Here is a 19,763-nt window from a genome sequence, read left to right as displayed (position 1 = left end):
CTTCCCACCTGAGTAACTTCTTGGCTTTTATAATTACTTGATTCATTCCCAGCTGGGTCTGATAATCCAAAAGTGCTGTGTGGCTCCGGACCTTCTATTCCTTAAAGGGGAAGACCACTCTGTTATAGAGGGAATATTGGCATGTATAAGAGTGTGCCGAACTCTGGCTGTCCTCAGCTGGCATACTGTTCATTGGCATTACCAGCTGGCATAGTTAATAGCATTCCATAGGCTGTCCTAAAATCGGCCACAGCTGGAGCAAAACTGGCTTGGGATTCAGGGAGCCATTTATGACAGTTGTGTCCTCCCCCCACCCCTGTTCTGTGTGCATGCTGAAAAAAATGGTGAGGACATACTCGTGGATGCAAAATTTGGGATGGTTTTGAGGCCATCTGATAACTTGGATTCTGGTAGGGCTTGTATTGGTATCTTATGAAAGGCCATAATTAATTGCTCAAACCATCCAGGACTTCTTGCAATTCACTGTAAAGAAATACCAGATTCATTAAATAAAATGTGCTCCAAGATTTGCAGGGGAGGAAAAGAATTATGTTGATATAGGAAACAAATACATCAGAGCAAAGAAAGACAACTATCACAGATTATTGTAGATATCATGAAGATAACGTGCTTTCACTCTTGAAGAAGAGTCCACTCTGCTTGTTAATTCATGAAGTAGCAGTAGGGGCAGCTTCTTAGGTGGATACAAATATTGTGTTCTTCCTGTGGAGTAATGGGGGCTTGTTAATAGTATTAAAAAACTGTGATGTTAATACAGTCTTGAATGGATGAAATCCCACTGTGAATCTTTATAACAGTAAGAAATAAAGTTCAAATTTGGAGACTTAGTTAACTTTTCTGTCGAAGAATTTCATCTACATCTGTCTCCCTCTTACTCTCATTGAATTGGTGTAACAGTAACTATAATTTGAATGTTTTAAACATGTATTTTATTTCAAATAAGAGTGTCTTAAATAGCTGCACTAACACTGAAAATCCCTCTAACTAAGCTTTAAATCAGTTCTTCATATTTCAGTTAGAGAAAGTGGATACAAGGAAGATTAATTTGTTGTTTTTTAAATAAGACAATGAAGGATTACAATAAATGTTGAATTGTGTTGGTTTGTTGAAAATGTGGTGGCCACTAGAACACTTGTTTTTGATGACTTAATCCTGTTAAAATTATTTGAATTATACTAAGAATCAGTCAAATATAACGTGAAGGTTTAAGAGTAAACTCTATACTCTGATCTATCACTTAAAGACTTGTCTGTTCTTCCTACATACACAAGACCTACTAAAGTCCAGTGGGTGTTGTGTGAACTTTGGAAGAACTGAATAGGCTTGACAAGGTCCAGTATGTGGTTCAGAGAGGAAAATGTAGCTCTGCAAATTCAGTTTTTGTATCCAGTTTTGCAAGGAGATATACTGAAAAATATCAGAATGTATTTGATTAATTATAGAAGTAATTAAGGAGATTCTGCAAAAGAGTGTTCCAGGATAATTTTTAATCCAATTTTTCATCTTCTGATTTTGCAACCGGTAAATTGCATATGTATATGCACATAAATGCAAAATCCACATTTGCACAGATACTTTGGATAGACTTGCAAACACTTGATTTGTGCATTCAAATGCAGGTTTTGTATGTGCAATAGAAATTTATGCATGAAAATTTAGAGAAAAGTTTGAGACCAGTTGGAAATCTGGCTCTGTGTCCACTAAAGATATCTGTAGAGAGAGAATTGAAAAGAACCATTATGGGCTAATATGTAGAAAAACAAATGCAACTGCGCAAGAAGTTTTAATCATTTATTTCCCAAGGTTTATTCATAGACATAGATTAAATCTATTATACATAACATACCTATTTTATTGTTTGTCCCTGGGGTTGCATTAATGCTTGCTGGAATGTGGTTTTCTTCTAGGGCACTGTAATCAGGTTTGACAGCTGCTGCAGTGATGTGTGCCAAAACAAATCGTAGTTATTTTTCATCCTTTCTCCAGAAAACAACTTATCCCAAGAATGAATCACCTTAATGAGAAATAGTCTGAAAATCTTTTGCTAACACTTTTGTAATTCTTGGTTGAAGAGTACCATCAATCTGGTGAGGATGGATATGTCAGAAGGATGGTGCAGTTGCTAGGATGCTAGCCTAGGACATAGGAGACCTAGGTTCAGTTCTCTTCTACATGCTTCCAGTGTGACCTTGGGCACTTTCCTTAGACTCTCTGTGCCTCAGCTTCCCATCTGTAACAGGGATAATAGTACTGCCTTGTCTCATAGAGGTGTTTTGAGGCACTCAGACGCTAGGGCAGGAGTCAGCAACCTTTCAGAAGTGGTGTGCCGAGTCTTCATTTATTCACTCTAATTTAAGGTTTCACGTGCCAGTAATACATTTTAACATTTTTAGAAGGTCTCTTTCTATAAGTCTTTAATATATAACTAAACTATTGTTGTATGTAAAGTAAATAAAGTTTTTTAAATGTTTAAGAAGCTTCATTTAAAATTGAATTAAAATGCAGAGCACCTTGGACCGGTGGCCAGGTCCTAGGCAGTGTGAGTGCCAATGAAAATCAGCTCGTGTGCCGCCTTCAGCACCCGTGCCATAGGTTGCCTCCCCCTGCACTAGGGCAATGGGCACCATATAAGTATGTAAAATAACACTTTGAAATGTAATCAGTTATATTTAGCCATTGTGCAAAGTGCATGATTGACAACACTAAAACTGAAAGCCTCTGTTTCTTCCAATAAGAGAGAAGAAAAGAGAACTAAAAGATAGATCATGCTGCCTGATGACATAATATTCCTCTGTAGCATAGCATTGTTATGACAATGAGCATAATCTATACGTATCTACTTGGATTTCTATATGTGAGAGGTTCAATGCAAGATTCCCAATAATACCATGCTACTGTGCCTAAACACTGTTCTTGACTGAGCAGTTGTATTATGGGCAGGGCTGCAGCACCACCTATTATAAAGGTTGCTCAGCACATCCCATTATTATAAGACTCTGTTTTCAGTTGCTTATTTGCCAGACTTTAACCATTTGGGCTGATGTTTTCCATGTTTTCCAGCCTCAGACTGAATTTTAATGTTTTTTTTTGTGTCTGTATATGTATATGTGTATATACACCTCTACCCCACTATAATGTGACCTGATATAACATGGGTTCGCATATAGTATGGTAGCAGCGGGGATCGGGCAGCACTTTAAAAAGCTCCAGGCTCCGGCTGCTGTGGGGAGCCCCAGGCCCTTTAAATAACCGCTGGAGCCCTGCTGCTGCTACCCTGGGGCTGAAGCAGCAGGGCTGGCTGGTGATTTAAAGCGTCCAGGGCTCCAGCTGCTGCAGGGAGCCCCGGGCCCTTTAAATCACCGCTGCAGCCCTGCCACTGCTACCCTGGTATAACGGCCTTTCCACTATAACACGGTAGGGATTTTTGGCTCCCCATGGCCACGTTATATCAAGGTAGAGGTGTATATGAAAGAGCATACTACGTAGCTCAAACTGTCAGTTGTGGTGGTAGTGCATTTTTGTCGTTTGGATGTTGGACGGAGGCTCCCAGTTCATTTCAGATTGACTGGTTGTACTGCTAAACTAGGCTAAATTCCATGTAAAAGTCTCCCAAATCTAACAGTCTCCTCACCCTGAAATACTTTATCATCTGCCCATAACATTTTCTAGATACCAATTCTCCCATCCTTTGAAACAGCACTTGTTACTGAAATAATTACATTTTGGTGACAGTATACATGTATGTAAAATTTAAAAAGATAGGAAGGACAAAACAAACGTCATTGAAGGAATAAAGTAGGATTTGTAGCAGTATATTTTTAAAGACAATTTCAAGATAATTCATTGTAAAAATGCAGAGCAACTGGTACTTGCTTAACTGATGTAAGTTAACTCTCAGCAATAACATACTTTGGCAATAGTTCATCATTTACTTAGAGACATGATTTGTTACTCTAAGATGCCTTCTGTGCTGCATTCTGTGTCCCTAGACTCTGTTTATGATGTCCCTAAACTCAGAGAGATCACTTGATCATTACCTGTTAGGTTCACTCCCATTGGCCACTGTCGGCAGACAGGATACTGGGCTAGATGGACCTTTGGTCTGACCCTGTACGGCCGTTCTTATGTTCTTATTAATATACACATTTTCATTTCATGTCCAGGCCTGCTTGATTTTGCTGCCTATCAGTCACAACAGATGGATACCACACTAGGGTGTCCCTAATAGAATGAAGATCTCTCCACTGTCTTTTAATTGGTTATTATTTATATTAAGATACATCCTGCCATGATCATTCTTTTATAATTATTTTTTAACTTTAGCTTCTAGTTTATTTTAACTGCTTTAACTTTTACTTTGAAAGCTAGCTGAGAGTAAGGAGAGAGATGTGACAGACTGACATCGTTTTAGCTACAAGCAAGGTAAAGTGTATTAGAAGAGAATATGGGCTGTCTGTCCACATCTCAGTCCCATCAAAGTTATCTCTTTAGAAGGCTTATGTTTTATGAATGAGCAAAACACTGTGCTTAAGAGTAAAGTCCATCGTATATTGCATGAGTTTCCAGAACTGACAGTGGAGAAATGTTTGTGCATGATTGTTCTACTTTTTAGAAAAGTATATGTTCAGATTAGGTGCCATTACCAGTAACTTTCATCTCTGTTGAACTATTAAAATAGAAACAGAGATTTCTCTTGGTTAGAGTGGGGATTTAGTGAGAGTTTTTTCTGGAAATATATCTTACTCAGCTTGAAGTCAGTAGAAGTTTTGCATGCACAAATCTTGTAGGATTGAGCTTTTATAAAAGTTCAGTATTTAAAAAATATTTTGTAGAAAATAAGATTAAGCAGTTATATAAAAATTAACAAGAAAATAGAATGAACAAGGTTTTCGTAGGTCTAAAACTGAACAATTAATGGAACTTTAAAATTTTAAAAAACTTCTGTGTAACTGGAGCAAGTGTATGTCTGATCAACTTCAAAAAGTAAAAAAGTTAATATCATCTTGAACGCTTCATTTGCTGATAGATTACACTTTTTTATGCAGGCTGGAATGCAATAGCAATATTGACCTGAAGGCTTTTAATGCTCCCATAATCTTATTTTTTAAGTAAATTGAAATGACCTAAAAATGCCAAGAGCAACCTAACTTCTCACCCGTTATTGTTTAATCATAATAATACAATGCCTCTTCCCTCAATAAAAATCAAGGAATGTAGAGTATCCGTCCATAATTGTGGAGACACGCTCACTCAAGTATATATTCTATATTGTCAGATTTTTTTTTTAATCAGAATCACTGGAACTGTCAGTTTTATCAATTATATTGATGCAGAGAAGCCTTCCATTTTTAATGACTATGAGTATTTTTGTTTTTAAGCTAAATCTTACAGAAGTAGCCGCTGGATTTTTTAGAGGGATGATAAAGTCAGACAGTACTAATGAAATCAGAAGTCTGAAAATATGTTGAATTTCACAGATTGACAGCATCTTTTATGATTTGACATGTGAAAGGAGACACGTCTAGAGGCAGATCCAGAAGAGTCAAAGAGCCTACTTTGGCAAAAATTCTTCTGCCATTAAAGGGCCAATTCCTGCAGTGCTTTCCACATAAGTCATTTTATTTTTTTGCTTAAAGAGCATTTTTCTTCAAGAGATGAGAATCCGACTCTTTGCATGTAATATATTTTCAGAGACCACAAATTTGTCAGACGCAGTACATTGCATGATTAAACATAGCATGAATTCAAAGTAGATAGGAAAGGGTATAAAATCCCTTTGTGTGATGATTGGAGTTTTGAGCTGCCGACCTAGGTATGAAAAAAGAGTGATTGTAGATGTTTGTGATGGGGTTCAGGTATTGGATCAGGTAGGTTAATGACCTATTCCGGAGATTAGTGTTGAACTTCAGTATTGCAACTTTTGCCAACAATATCAAGTTTAGAGGGAGGTCACTCCAGCAGGAGGGAATGAAAGGGAGAAAGCAGGCTTCAGCGTGAATATTGCCTTAAAAGAGGGATTTTGAATCTGAGGTAGAGAGAAAGTCAAGGGTAGACTGAACTGCCCTGAACTAAGAGCCCTAGGAGTGGCCTAATCTGAGGAGAAAGCTTGGATTGGATTTTGCACCTTATTGTTCATTTGTTCATAAAATCAATCCCCCAGAGAGGGGTGAGTTTTGATCTTGCACAGGGTTTATGGACTTCTCTATTTAAGAAAATAGATGCTGTGAGAAGGTGATTTTCCCATTTTTTAAATTACTCAGGTTCCACTGGAATGTTATCAATACACCTCTGTGCAATGATGTTACTCCTTGGTTTTTTTTGCTATAACTTTTACAGAATCTGTTGCAAATTAGAGGTTCATTCTGCTGTGTGTTCTGGTTTTGTATCTTTCCCCTTCATTTGATTTTTTTTTAACTTGTACAGTAGAAATCGGTGAAATGAATAATCTAGATGTATATAATGAAGAAAAACTTTATTTCTAGTCAAATGAAAGTATTTTAGGACAATTATATAATCTAGATGTGTGTAACTATTTAATTTTACGTTCTTACATTTAGACAGTTTTCTGGGGATGTGGGTTCTACTATATTAGATGTTTGCAAATTTTCTAGCTTGGAAGGCTATCTGCTACCACTATGTAAGAAATGCTTAATATTGAGATCATTTCTCCTTTCTCGATGTTTTATAGAATGGGTTGAAATTTCTTTGGGTGGAATTCAACCCGTTCAGATTGCTTGCAGAGGACCTCTGTAGTGGGATGATTTTCACTCTGAGCACAGTTTACGTGTGTGTGTGTGTGTGTGTGTGTGTGTGTGTGTGTGTGTGTGTGTGTGTGTGTGTGTGTGTGTAAATAACTATTATAAGGCTCCAATCCAGTAAATACGTGTGTTTCACTTAAGTGACACATATATATATTTGCATGATTGGATGTGAATAAACTAAGTACCAGTTACTAAACATGTGAACAGATTGTCTTGAGTTGATGATTTTTATATATTATTTCTTCTGCAAACCACAAGAAATATTGCACATGTAAACTGGTTGCTTCTCTCTCTCTCTCCCTCTCTCTCTCACTCACACACAATATTGAAAGAAACAAAACATTGAAAGAAATAATTGACTTAAAATTTCCTTTTACCATCTTTGGTAAAGGTCAGTTTTGTAAATGATAATGTATTCTCAAGCACTGGGTAAGAAAATGAATGTTTTGATTTCTTCCATTTTGTTTAAAATCAGGTAAAGACCTGTCAATTGCAGCATAAGTTGTGATCTTCATGAAAACAACAAAGATATGTGAATGTAAACGTGTACATTAAAATTAAGATATTAAGGCATCTGTCTTGTATTTTTATGATATATCCAAATTAGGACAATTAGAATGAACAAAATTAAACTAGTTGTAAATAGTCACTGTATTCACCAAAATATATGTGCAGACATGCTTTTTGCAGTCAGTTCATGCATATATACTTGGAAATTTCTTAATGTGTTGTCCTGCCACACATACATTCATTACACATTATTGTCCATGTCAGTCTTTTCATCACTTTCACTGTCCTCTGGCTAATCCTTGTCTGATTATGCTTCACTGGAAACTATGAAATTGTTTCTACAATGTCAGGTCATATTTGTAGGTCTCAGTGCAGAAAAGTGCAATGCTGTACAGTATCTCTGCAACAGTTCTTGCTACAATGGGTGGCACAGGGTGAAGGCAAAACTTTCATGGTGGTAGTATTCTCGTTATCTTGATTGTCTGACACCTACATTCATCTCAAAGTCAAATCATGTCAAACTATGAGGGCATATTTGGTACTTTTGCATGCTAAACCAGGGTGTCCTTCGTTGATATAGAAAGATTAAGTTAATCAAAGGGTCTTACAGGGTCATATGCAGCTGATACATTGGTCAAGAGAGACATTTTACCTCAGTGCACAGACTTGTCTCTTGATTTCTCTGCATTGTGGTTTATATTGATTACAGTACCGGATCCAGACACCAGCGAAGGAAGCAGGTGCTTGGGGTGGCCAGTGGAAAGGGGTGGCACGTCCAGGGGTTCAGCGGCAACTCAGCAGCGGGTCTGTCAGCCTCTCTCGGAGGGAAGGACCCACTGCTGAAGAATGAAGCGATGTGGTAGAGCTGCTGCTGAAGTGCTGCCGATCGTGGCTTTGTTATTATTATTATTTATTTTCCGCATCACCGCTTTCCGCATCAGAGTTTCTGAGGTATTCAGATACTTCAGAGGTTGCCAAGATATCGTTGAAAGCTTTGATCTTGTGTTTTTAATAGCTCGGAGGCTATTTAATATCTTCACAAGTACCTGGAGGAAAATTTCTGAGGCTTCCTACTTTCTGATTAATAGGGTTTGCTAGGGCTGATGTCAGTCCTGATCTAGATTTCTGCAGCTTCTTTTGATGCTGAAATAAATTTCTCTGTAGAAAATATATATCAAGTACTGTATGTCAGTATTCAAAGAGCTGATAATCAGTGACTGATAGATAGGAGGGGAATTTGTACCTGTGTTTGTTTCTTCCTGTCTGGTGAAGAGAGTTGGCATCTTTCAGTGTTTTTTTTTTTAATTGAGTTGACAAGCAGGTGTGGTAAGAACCAGAAATCCATCTGCAGTGAAAAGAACTTGGAATATATAGGGTTAACAAGTCACAATAGGGCATTGTTTTCCAGAGCCCAGAGAGAGACTGCTGATAAACCAATAACCTGTCCTCCCTGAACAGAGTTAACAAGATGACAATCTAAACTAGCTCTTGCCATGATTCCAGATCCAGATTTTCAAAGGATCTTAACCCAGCATCTAATTTAGTGACTGCTGTTTTGAGCCTGCAGTCTGCCTGAGCAAACTAAGCTGAGGATGGAGTACTTACAAACTTGTCAGAGCCTACAGGAGGTGGGAAAGACTTCTGACTGTTCTGACAAGCAAGTGATTCCAGCTGCCTGGTGAAGTCTGATGCTGGATCTCACCAAACATGGATGGTGCTTATCTGCCTTGGCAGCCCTTTGGTGAGGATTTTTGAGCTATGCTAGCACACTCGAATCCTGTTTTATCACCCTTACTCAGAACTGTTTATCCAATGAATCCCCCTGAGTATTGTGGGCCCCCATTAACTCTTTGTCACAGCTGAACACACAAGCTGCATCCTTCCCCTTTTTCACAAGGTCTCTCTGACTGGCTGCCTTGGAACTTTTGGACCTTATCACTCAGTGCAACAGCTTCTCAAACATTCTCCTCTTTGAAACAATCAGTTCCATTTAACCATGGGGGGATGGGAGATAATATTATCCACACTTATTTCCCTTTTACTTCCTACTCTCTCAACACTCTCCCTTGCACTTTTCCTTTCCCTTCTGAGCAGCGGTTTGGACTAGATGATCTCCTGAGGGCCCTTCCAACCCTAATAATCTATGATTCTATGATTCTGGCTGCGTCTTGTGGTATGTGCCTCACTACTGGCTCCAAGCCAAAAGAGGAAGGACCTGTGACTCTCTCCACAGAATTTTCCTCAATTATGGTCAGTAATCCATCCAGGCTCTCGTCTCAGGTTGTTATAGTTAGGCTATAGTATTCTCACCTAAACTTGAGTTTCACATTTTTATGTGTACCATTAACTGATTTAATTTGGGGTATATCTTCTATAGTTGGGAGCTTTGGCTCTGTAAGAAATTTAATATCAGTTTCATATATGATAACTGAATTTATTTTTCAGCTAAAATGTGAATATAGGTGCATAATATAGACAATAAAAGAAACAAATTAGTTTTCTGTCAGGAATCTGAACCCTTCAATCATCTATCTTTGTAAATACAGAGGATGACAATAAAGAACTGTGAACAGAATTAACAAGTTTTTTTCATCTCAATTTTCATTGCTCTTTGGAAAGAAAACTCTTTGTCCTCAGTTACACTTGTAAAACCCAGTTTGGTTTTATAGGTTTAACTGAGAGAAGAACTTGTCCCACTACTTTCTGTTAGACCCAGCAACAGAACACTTATTTTTATATAGAGGGAGTTCTCTTGGAAAGGACAGAAAGTACTCAAAGATCATGATGGGTTAAGACTCTGGAAGCTATTACGAAGAAACTTAAATTTGACATTGTTAATCACAGCACCAAGGAAATTTCTTTCCTACAATCTACTTACTGTTTGTTTATAGATAGGGTGTGCTGAATATGCCACTTGCCATCAGATCGAGCTTACTAATTATGAAAAGCTCTGAAAAGTTTGCAACAGGCTTTAATATGTGATGTGCAAGATGTATTAGTACTGTTGAATAAATGAAGCGATAATATCAATAAAATGCATAATTCAGACAAAAGCCATTTATTGTAAAGTCAGAAACTCTGCACTTTTTGGAGTGGGATGTAACATTGCAGCCGACAGAGAGGGGGAGAGAGAATGAATGTTGTTGTCCCAACTGAAGTGGCAGACGTTGCTGGGATAATATTCTGCTTCAGTGAGATAATGCTGTTTATAAGATTAGAGAATTTGGAAACACTTTATATTTAGAGCACTATATACTTAGTTTAGACTTGATTGATGGTTATTTTAGGTTTACTAAGTAAAATACTTTTAAAGGTGCCCCTGATTGTTTACGGGGATTTTGACAGGGCCGGCTCCACGCCCCAGCACGCCAAGCGCATGCTTGGGGCGGCATGCCGCGGGGGGCACTCTGCCGGTTGCCAGGAGGGCTGCAGGCGGCTCCGGTGGACCTCCCGCAGGCGTCTCTGCGGAGGGTCCGCCGGTCCCACGGCTCTGGTGGAGCATCCGCAGGCACGCTTGCGGGAGGTCCACCGGAGCCGCGGGACTGGCAAGCGGCAGAGCCCCCCCGGCGATGTGCCACCGTGCTTGGGGCGGCTAAATGGCTAGAGCTGGCCCTGGATGTTGACCCATTTCTTGCAAACCTAAATTTAAAAAAAATTGCAGAAAAATATTCTGATATTACCAGATAAAATATTAACAGACTATTTTTAGATGTATGCTGTGGTCTGCTTTGGGTTCATGTCTTGCTCTGCATATATGAATATATAACTTATCTCTGAGGTATGGTCTCTCATTACTAGGAGTTATATGAATGTGTTTTGGGAGAAAATAGCCCATTGACCTGATTTTCCTTTTCTTTACTTCAGTGGAGCCACAATAACTTTAGTAGAGTTACTCCAGATTTGAACCAGTGTAAATGAAAGGAAAAATTGGACCCTGTATCTTGTTTTGCTTTTGTTTGTTGGTCTACTGTCCATTCTTATTGCCTCTCATGTCAGAGTTAGATGTGCTTAGAGGTCAACATGAAGAGATTGCAGCAAACACAGCATTCCTAAAAGGTTATTTGCATATCTGTAAAGCAACCTGGATTCCTTGCTGGTTTATTTATGAAATGTGGTAGTAGTTTGTAGCCAATCAGAGTAATTGGCATTTAATTTAATAACAATACTCCTATAAATATAACCCGTGTTTGTTATGCTTTAGTGTTCTGACAACATATACTTCCTCCTGCATTTCTTCACTGTAGTGATTCTGTTAGACACTATGAGTTTTTGATTGGGCCCATAGCTTCTGTGTTTACTAGCATCTGAGAATTCAGAAAGGAACTGGAAGATAAAGGATCTGGAACTAGATCAAAAACTCAGCATTAATCTCTTGCAAAACAGCTAAAGAATAGTTTTATTAGTTTAGCTAAAGGGAACACTCCTGTTAATAAATGTATATGACTGTAAAATACTTTTTATTATTTGATACAAGTAGGGCTTGGTGAATCTACGCTCCCAGGACAAACGGGAATAATTTCTGGGCAAGTTCTATCAACTTCACAGAAAATAAGACTTTATTAAAAATACTGTATGTATTTCTAACCATCCTGATTGTGAAGATAACCTTCCAATTGGCAATTGAGTGTGAACTGATGCAGTGAGCCGTGATATGTTAATGAGTGTGCCATAAATAGTTTTGTAGGTTTATGGCCAGAAGGAACCACTTGATCTTCTAGTCTGACCTCTTGTATATCACAGGCCACCCACACCACCCAGTACCCGCACACTAAACCCAGCAACTGAAATAAGACCAAAGTTAATGAGACCAAGAGGAGACAAGACTGTTACGTGGATAGGCAGAGAATAGGAGGGACTGAGGTACTCCAGTGCTCAAGGCCTCTGCAGTGGCAGGGAAAATTTTAAGTGAGATATACCCAGATGATCCTGACAAATCACCTGCACTCACATGCTGGAGAGGAAGGCAAAAAAAAACCCACTGCAAGTCTGACCTGGGGGGGATTCCTTCAGACCCCACATATGATCAGTTAGACCTTAAGCATGGGCGCAAGAACCAGCCAGCCATGCACCTGAGAAAGAGAGTGCACGCTGTCACCTCAGAGTTCTGTTCCTCCATGACTCCTGTCCGAACTTCAGCTGTGGCCATCCTTGATGCATCGGAGGAAAGAGATTAAAAAAAACTTTCCAGAATGCATTGGGAGAAAAAAATCTCTTCCCAACACCTGCCAGTAGCCATCTGAAGCATGAGCTTTTGGAACATAAGATATAAACTAGAGATGTAACGCAATTAAAAAAATTAATCATGATTAATCATGCAATTAATCGGACTGCTAAACAATAATAGAATATCATGTATTTAAATATTTGTGAATGTTTTCTACATTTTCAAATATATTGATTTCAATTACAACACAGAATACAAAGTGTACAGTGCTCACTTTATATTTATTTTTGGTTGCAGGTATTTGCATTGTAAAAAAAAATAGTATTTATAGATTCACCTGATACAAGTACTGTAGCGCAATCCCTTTATCATGAAAGTTGAACTTACAAACATAGAATTATGTAAAAGAAAAATTGCATTAAAAATAAAACAGTCTAAAAAATTTAGAGCCTGCAAGTCCACTCAGTCCTACATCTTGATCAGCCAGTTGCTCAGACAAAGTTTGTTTACATTTGCAGGAGATAATGCTGCCCACTTATTGTTTACAATATCACCTGAAAGTGAGAACAGGCATTTGCATGGCACTATTGTAGCAGGTGTCGCAAGATATTTACATGCCAGATGCACTAAAGATTCATCTGTCCCTTCGTGCTTCAAACCACCGTTTCAGAGGACATGCGTCCATGCTGATGACAGGTTCTGCTTGATAACAATCCAAAGCAGTGTTCATTTTCATCATCTGAGTCAGATGCCACCAGCAGAAGGCTGATTTTCTTTTTTGGTAGTTCAGGTTCTATAGTTTCCGCATTAGAGAGTTACTCTTTTAAGATGTCTGAAAGCATGGTCCACACTCTGTCCCTCTCAGATTTTGGAAGGCACTTCAGATTCTTAAACTTGGGGTCGAGTGCTATAGCTATCTTTAGAAATCTCACATTTGGTACCTTCTTTGGGTTTTGTCACATCTGCAGTGAAAAGTTTCTTAAAACAAACAGCATGCTGGGTCATCATCCAAGACTGCTATAATATGAAATATATGGCAGAATGTGGGTAAAACACAGAGCAGGAGACATACAATTCTCCTCCAAGGAGTTCAGTCACAAATTTAATTAACACATTATTTTTTTTAACAAGCATCAACAGCATGGAAGCATGTCCTCTGGAATGATGGCCAAAGCATGAAGTGGCATACAAATGTTTACCATATCTGGCATGTAAATACCTTGAAATGCCAGCTACAAAAGTGCCATGCGAACATCTGTTCTCACTTTCAGGTGACATTGTACATAAGAAGTGGGCAGCATTATCTCCTGTAAATGTAAACAAACTTGTTTCTCTTAGCGATTGGCTGCACAAGATGTAGGACTGAGTGGACTTGTAGGCTCTAAAGTTTTACATTGTTTTGTTTTTGAGTGCAATTTTGTAACAAAAAACCCCCTACATTTGTAAGTTGTGCTTTCATGATAAAAAGTTTGCACTACAGTAAGTACTGAGGTGAACTGAAAATACTATTTATCATTTTTACAGTGCGAATATTTGTAATAAAAATAATATAAAGTGAGCACTGTACACTTCGTATTTTGTGTTGTAAATGAAATCAATATATATCAAAATGTAGAAAAACATATTTAATAAATTTCAGTTGTTTAACAGTGCGATTAAACCGTGATTAATTTTTCTGAATTAATTATTTGAGTTAACTGCGATTAATTGACAGCCCTAGTGTAAACCAGAAGTGAGCCGCAGAGCCGTTGAGTCCTGCCTCTTACCATCACGAGCAACACCATCATATTGTAGCACTGAAAAATCTGTCCAGCTCTCTCAAAACTAATTGAATTATTTGCTCCCACAACTTCTATTGGGAGACTGTTCCAGAACCTCACCCCTCTGTGCCAACACTGTCCTTTAGCTTAAACAGCTTTTCACCCTCCCTAGTGGTCAGGAAGAGGAGGACAGGGGTACAGGCCACTGCTGTAATGGTGGCTGCTACTCTTAGGAGTAGGGTGCCATGGGAGAAGAGCTAGTTCCTTCATCCCTTAGATCAGGAGCCCCTTGGATGGGGGTGGGGCAGCCATCCTAGCTGAGAGCTGTTTGTGTGTAGAGGTCCCCGCTAGGGTTGCCAGGCCTCCCGGTTTTGCTGGGAGTCTTCTGGAATCATGCCCTATCTCCCAGAGGCTACTGAAGCCAAACCAGGAGATATTAGGCTGCTAAAAGTCCAGTGGTGCAGCGGGCTGGTTGGGATCCCCTTGCTCTTTAATCCACTTCTCTGTTTTTTTGGTGGGCTCAGGTATGTCCCTGGAGGAGGGAGATCTCATATCTAACCACCCCTGAATAGGTGTGTGTGTGTGTGTGTGTGTGTGTGTGTGTGTGTGTGTGTGTGTGTGTGTGTGTGTGTGTGTGTGTGTGTGTGTGTAAGTAACCAGACAAATTTATTGGGGTTAAGTGGTTTCTCACCGTAAATTCACTGTGGAAGAGGGTCCTGCATAAATTATTTTATATGGGGGTGGGTTGGTCCACCATTAATATACTGTGAGAGAGACAGAATTATTTCTTTGGTGGAGTGAAGGCCCAGCATTCACTAATTTATTGGGGGCAGCATTTATTGGGGCACAAAGTTCAGCTGCTGCGACACCAAAGATTTTAGGCCCAAGCAGTGGGGGTCCCCAGACAAAGAGTAGGATGGGGAGGAGGCTATAGAGTGGTATTGCACTTGATGCTGGTGTATTTCAGCCAGGCAAGTAGTAATACTCCTCAGGCTGGTAGGTGCTGGCCACATTTTTTCAAGATCTGGGTACATCTAGTTATCAGTCAGTCCAAAAAGTGGATTTAGAATCTCCTGAGAAGAAAGCAGCTCTGTTAAACACTGCTTAGTGTAAATTTTGAATCACTGAAGATGGTTAAGAGTTGTAATGTATATTTCTATATGGAGGTGGTTGCTGCTGGTAACAATAATAAGGAAACATTTATGATAGAGATATCTGGGGTAAGCAGTGGTGAGCTGGAACTGGTTCGTGCAAACTGGTTGTTAAATTTTGAAGTGGTTTTAGAACCTCTTTTTAACCTACTTCCCTGCCAGGGGGCACTGCGGCTTTGATGGGCTGTGGCCGGGAAGTGTGTAATTCCTCCTCTGGCCGCCAGGGGCTGTGGGTCACCACAAATACCTGTGGGTCACCACCTGGCCCTGTTGCTGCTGCTGCTTCCCCGACCCTTGGCCCTGGGGCTCCTACTGCTGCCTGGTGGGTCCCTGGCTTCTCTGCTGGGCCTGGGCTGCATCCTGCTGCTCGGGCTGTTCCGAGACACTATCCCCATGAGTACCCGCACCCCCTGCCCTGCCTGCAGCCAGCCCCTGCCACACCTCCTGCTCTGCCCATCCCCCTGCCCGAATCCAGCCAACCCTGCACTCCTCTGTCTCCAGCCCTGCCAACCCCTGCTGCACCCCCCTGCGACCTTGCCCAAAGCCAGTCAGCCCCACACACCCGTCTCCAGCCAGCCCCGAATCCCCTTGCCCTGCCAGCAGCCAGCCCCTACCTCCAGCCAGCCCCATGTCCACTGGTGCCCCGCAGTTCCCAGGGCAGTAACCCAGCCCACCTGCTTCAATGAGCGGGGCAGGGAGCAACTGGGATTCACACATGTGACCAGACAGCAAGTGTGAAAAATCGGGACAGGAGGTGGGGGGTAATAAGAGCCTATATAAGAAAAAGACCCAAAAATCGAGATTGTCCCTATAAAATCAGGACATCTGGTCACCCTATCACACTTCCAGGGAGTGGCGGGGATCCACACACATGAAACGGAGTTCATTTCTAGTTCAGGCCCATCTTTTTAAAAAAGAACTTTAGGTAGAGTTAACATACATGCATATTTTCCCGGACATGTCAGGCTTTTTGGTTCTTAAATTGCCATCCGGGAAAATACAGATGTATGGTTGTCATAACATTTCTTCCCAGATCTGGACCTTAGCGTCCAAAATATGGGTGTTAGCATGAAAACCTCCAAGCTTAGTTACCAGCTAGGACCTGGTAATTGCTGCCACCAGCCAGGAATTATACAGTGCCTAGCGCACTGTGGTCTCCCCAAAACCTTCCCTGGGGGACCCCCAGACTCAGATGCCTTGAGTCTTACAACAAAGGGAAATAACCCACTTCCCTTCTCCCTCTTCCCCTCCAGGTGTTCCCTCCCTGGGTTCCTGGAGAGATATACAGATTCAAGCTCCATGAATCTAAACAAAGGGATTCCACTCTCCCTGTTTCACGTCCTTGAAACACAAGTACCAAGAGATCTAACCTCTCTCTCCCCCCTCACCCAGAGGGTATGCAAAGTCAGGCTTAGTAAATCTAACACAAAGAGATTTCCCCCCTGACTTCTTCCTCCCACCAGTTCCCTGGTGAGCTGCAGACTCAATTCCCAGGAGTCCCCACTAAAGAAAAACTCCAACAGGTCTTAAAAAGAAAGCTTTATATAAAAAGAAAGAAAAAGGACATAAAATGGTCTCTGTATTAAGGTGACAATATACAGGGTCAATTGCTTAAAGGAAAAAAAATGAATTAACAGCCTTATCCAAAAAGAATACAATTTAACACATTCCAGCAACTACACACATGTAAATACAAAAAAAACAATATAAACCTATTGTCTTACTATCCTTCTACTTACATTTGAAAACAGAAGATTATAAGCTTGAAGATAGATAGATCACTCTCAGAGCGGAGAGGGCACAGACCCAAGACAAAGAACAAAGAACTCACACCCAAAACTTCCCTCCACCCAGATCTGAAAAAGTCTTGTTTCCTGATTGGTCCTCTGGTCAGGTGTTTTTTGTTACCCCTTTCCAGGTGAAAGAGACATTAACCCTTAGCTATCTGTTTATGACAATGGTAACCCTATTGGTACAAAAAATACATACTGTGGCACCATCCCTTAAATCAGAACTTTTTATAGGGAACCGGTTGTTAAGATTTTGGCAGCTCATCCCTGGGGGCAAATATTTATAAGTTACAAGAATGTATGGATTTATTCATCTGTTTATCAATAATTAGTAGAGTTCTGCTCTGCTTTCCTTTGAGCTGGGATTCTAGCGCTACTACTTAGTATTCAAAAGAATTTTCCACGAAGACTATTTTCCTCATTTTGTCATCTCTAACCTTTACTTTTGAGCCCTTACCCCTATTTCAGGCACTGAAAAATTAAAAACAGTTTCTTATATCCCTTTTTTTGGTGACTCTTTTCTGACAGTCGGAGTGCTGATGAGATTCACTATTTCAAGTGCTTTGATGCTTTCGTTGGCTGGGTAAATGGTGACAGAAGTATAGCTAGTGCATACCCACTTGTTAATTATCTATCTTCTCGTTACGGATTATAGATGAATAAAAGGGTTCCATTTTTGGTTTTGAAACAATCAATTTGATTGTCATAAAAGATAAAAATCTGATTAGTCTTTCACTGAAGTTGTAAACTGATAAAAATCCATAAGGATAGTAGAGTTGATAAAAAATGCAGAGAAATTTTTGTAGACATTTTAAATTTTTGAAAATTTCCAATCACTCTGTAAATGAAAAACACAGAAAATGTTTCTTGAAAAATTTTTACAAAATTTTTTTCTCAGAAAAGTCAAATATTTTGACCAGTTCTAATAAGTAGTATTGACAGAATATAACGAACCTAATCCTGTAGTTGACAGCATTTGAACTGACTGTTGTGTCCTGTTGGAGCCCCATTGAAGTCAGTGGCTCTCCTCACAGGTACAGGAGTCCATCTGAATGCTGTCAGCTGCAGATTGAGGCCTACAAAAGTATTTTTTTCCCTATTAAATTGGATTCCTTAGGAACGATATTTAGGAATAATACTGTATCCCAGATATTTTCAGTGCTTATAATTAGTGTGCTAACTAATCCATTGTTTTTCTGTTAATTATCAGGAGAGGAATGGTACTTGCTGCATTTAGAACTTACTGTGACAGATGTGAATGACAATGCACCTGAATGGGCCATGGACCCTTTCCCGTTCTTGGCTGTGGTATCTCCTAAAGCTGCAGCAGGTACTAAAGTATATAAGCTTTTTGCTGTGGATGACGATGAAGGGGTCCACGGAGCTGTGGAATATTTTCTCTTGGAAGGTAAATTAAAAGTATATGCACATATGCATGTGCGCATACACAGACTCACTACCCTGGCTTCTTCCCCACTACCCCCAGGTCCTTCTGACAGAACTCATCCTGTGGATCTCCTGTAGCACAAAGTCAAATCGAAGTGCAGACTCACTGATAACCTCTCATCTACTGGAGGGGTTCTTAGGAAACTCCAGCAATAGTTTAAAATTGGCCACCTTTAGCAGAGGGCTGTGGCAGCACTGTCCATCCCCAGTGATGCATTGGTTTCTCTGGAGTAGCTGTGCATGTTTTTCCATATAGGAGTTTCTAGTGGGAATTATTCTCCCAATTTTACTCCAGTAAAAATTTTCCTGACAACAGTCTCTGGGTTTATATTTCTACTTAGGTGGAGAAGACAGATTTGAGGTCGAGAAGGACAGCGGTTGGATTAAAACAACAGGTCTACCACTAGTGAAGGACAAGGAATACCTAATAACTGTGTTAGCAGTGGATAAACTTGGTAATAAAGGGTCTCCTGCTTCTGTTTCTGTGATTGCGGGGCTTCGACCACCACAATTTACCAACATATCATATATAGTTTATGTTCCTGAAAACACACTCCAGGGAAAATCGTAAGTACCAGTTAAAAATCGTACTAGTACCAGTTAATAGCCGGGGTTATAGCACAGACTACTAACTTAACCTTGATATCATCACCCAGAAGCCTTCAGATTATTTGCAGATTGCAAAAAGATATGATGATTGGCTATTCTATATCCCAGAGAAAGAAGTATCTAAGATAGATACAGTTTGATTTATTTTGTAGTCATCATTGTATGTGGAAAAGTACTAGTGAAGAATGAGATGTTCATGTTTGTAAAGGATGTTAGCACAGTAATAATGAATAGGAGAAACTGGTTGTGCCTATTTTTAAAAATGACCACAAAGGCGAATTAGAGGCATTAAACAAGAAGAGAAAATATCCTTTATGTATTTTTCCAGTTCAGGGTCTGTGTTGATGTTTGGAAAAGTGACAAGTTCCTCACATGAAAACGAGAAAAAGCAAAAGGCTGTGAATACTGGGCAAAAATGAAGACATTACAAAGCTTGGTCATTTGATTTTCCATTCTGTTGGTTTATCATGCCAGTGTGCATATCACCAAAAATTCTGACATATAATTTGCGCAGGATAAACCAAAACCTTTTACTGGACTAGCAAACTCAG

General features: G+C 39.8%; 1 protein-coding gene across 1 annotated transcript in view; it reads left to right on the top strand.

The window, feature by feature from the left end:
• Window positions 1-19,763, top strand: part of LOC115660508 (neural-cadherin-like) — a 154,479-nt gene that overhangs the window by 42,699 nt on the left and 92,017 nt on the right. The window contains exons 4-5 of the mRNA XM_030581981.1: window positions 18,368-18,565; window positions 18,945-19,170. Coding sequence (XP_030437841.1) covers window positions 18,439-18,565; window positions 18,945-19,170 — 353 coding nt within the window. The 5' untranslated portion in view covers window positions 18,368-18,438. The remainder of the gene's footprint in view (window positions 1-18,367; window positions 18,566-18,944; window positions 19,171-19,763) is intronic.

This window comes from Gopherus evgoodei, chromosome 12, assembly GCF_007399415.2.
Source record: "Gopherus evgoodei ecotype Sinaloan lineage chromosome 12, rGopEvg1_v1.p, whole genome shotgun sequence".
Taxonomy (NCBI): Eukaryota; Metazoa; Chordata; order Testudines; family Testudinidae; genus Gopherus; species Gopherus evgoodei.
This window is presented reverse-complemented; position numbering and strand designations above follow the sequence as displayed.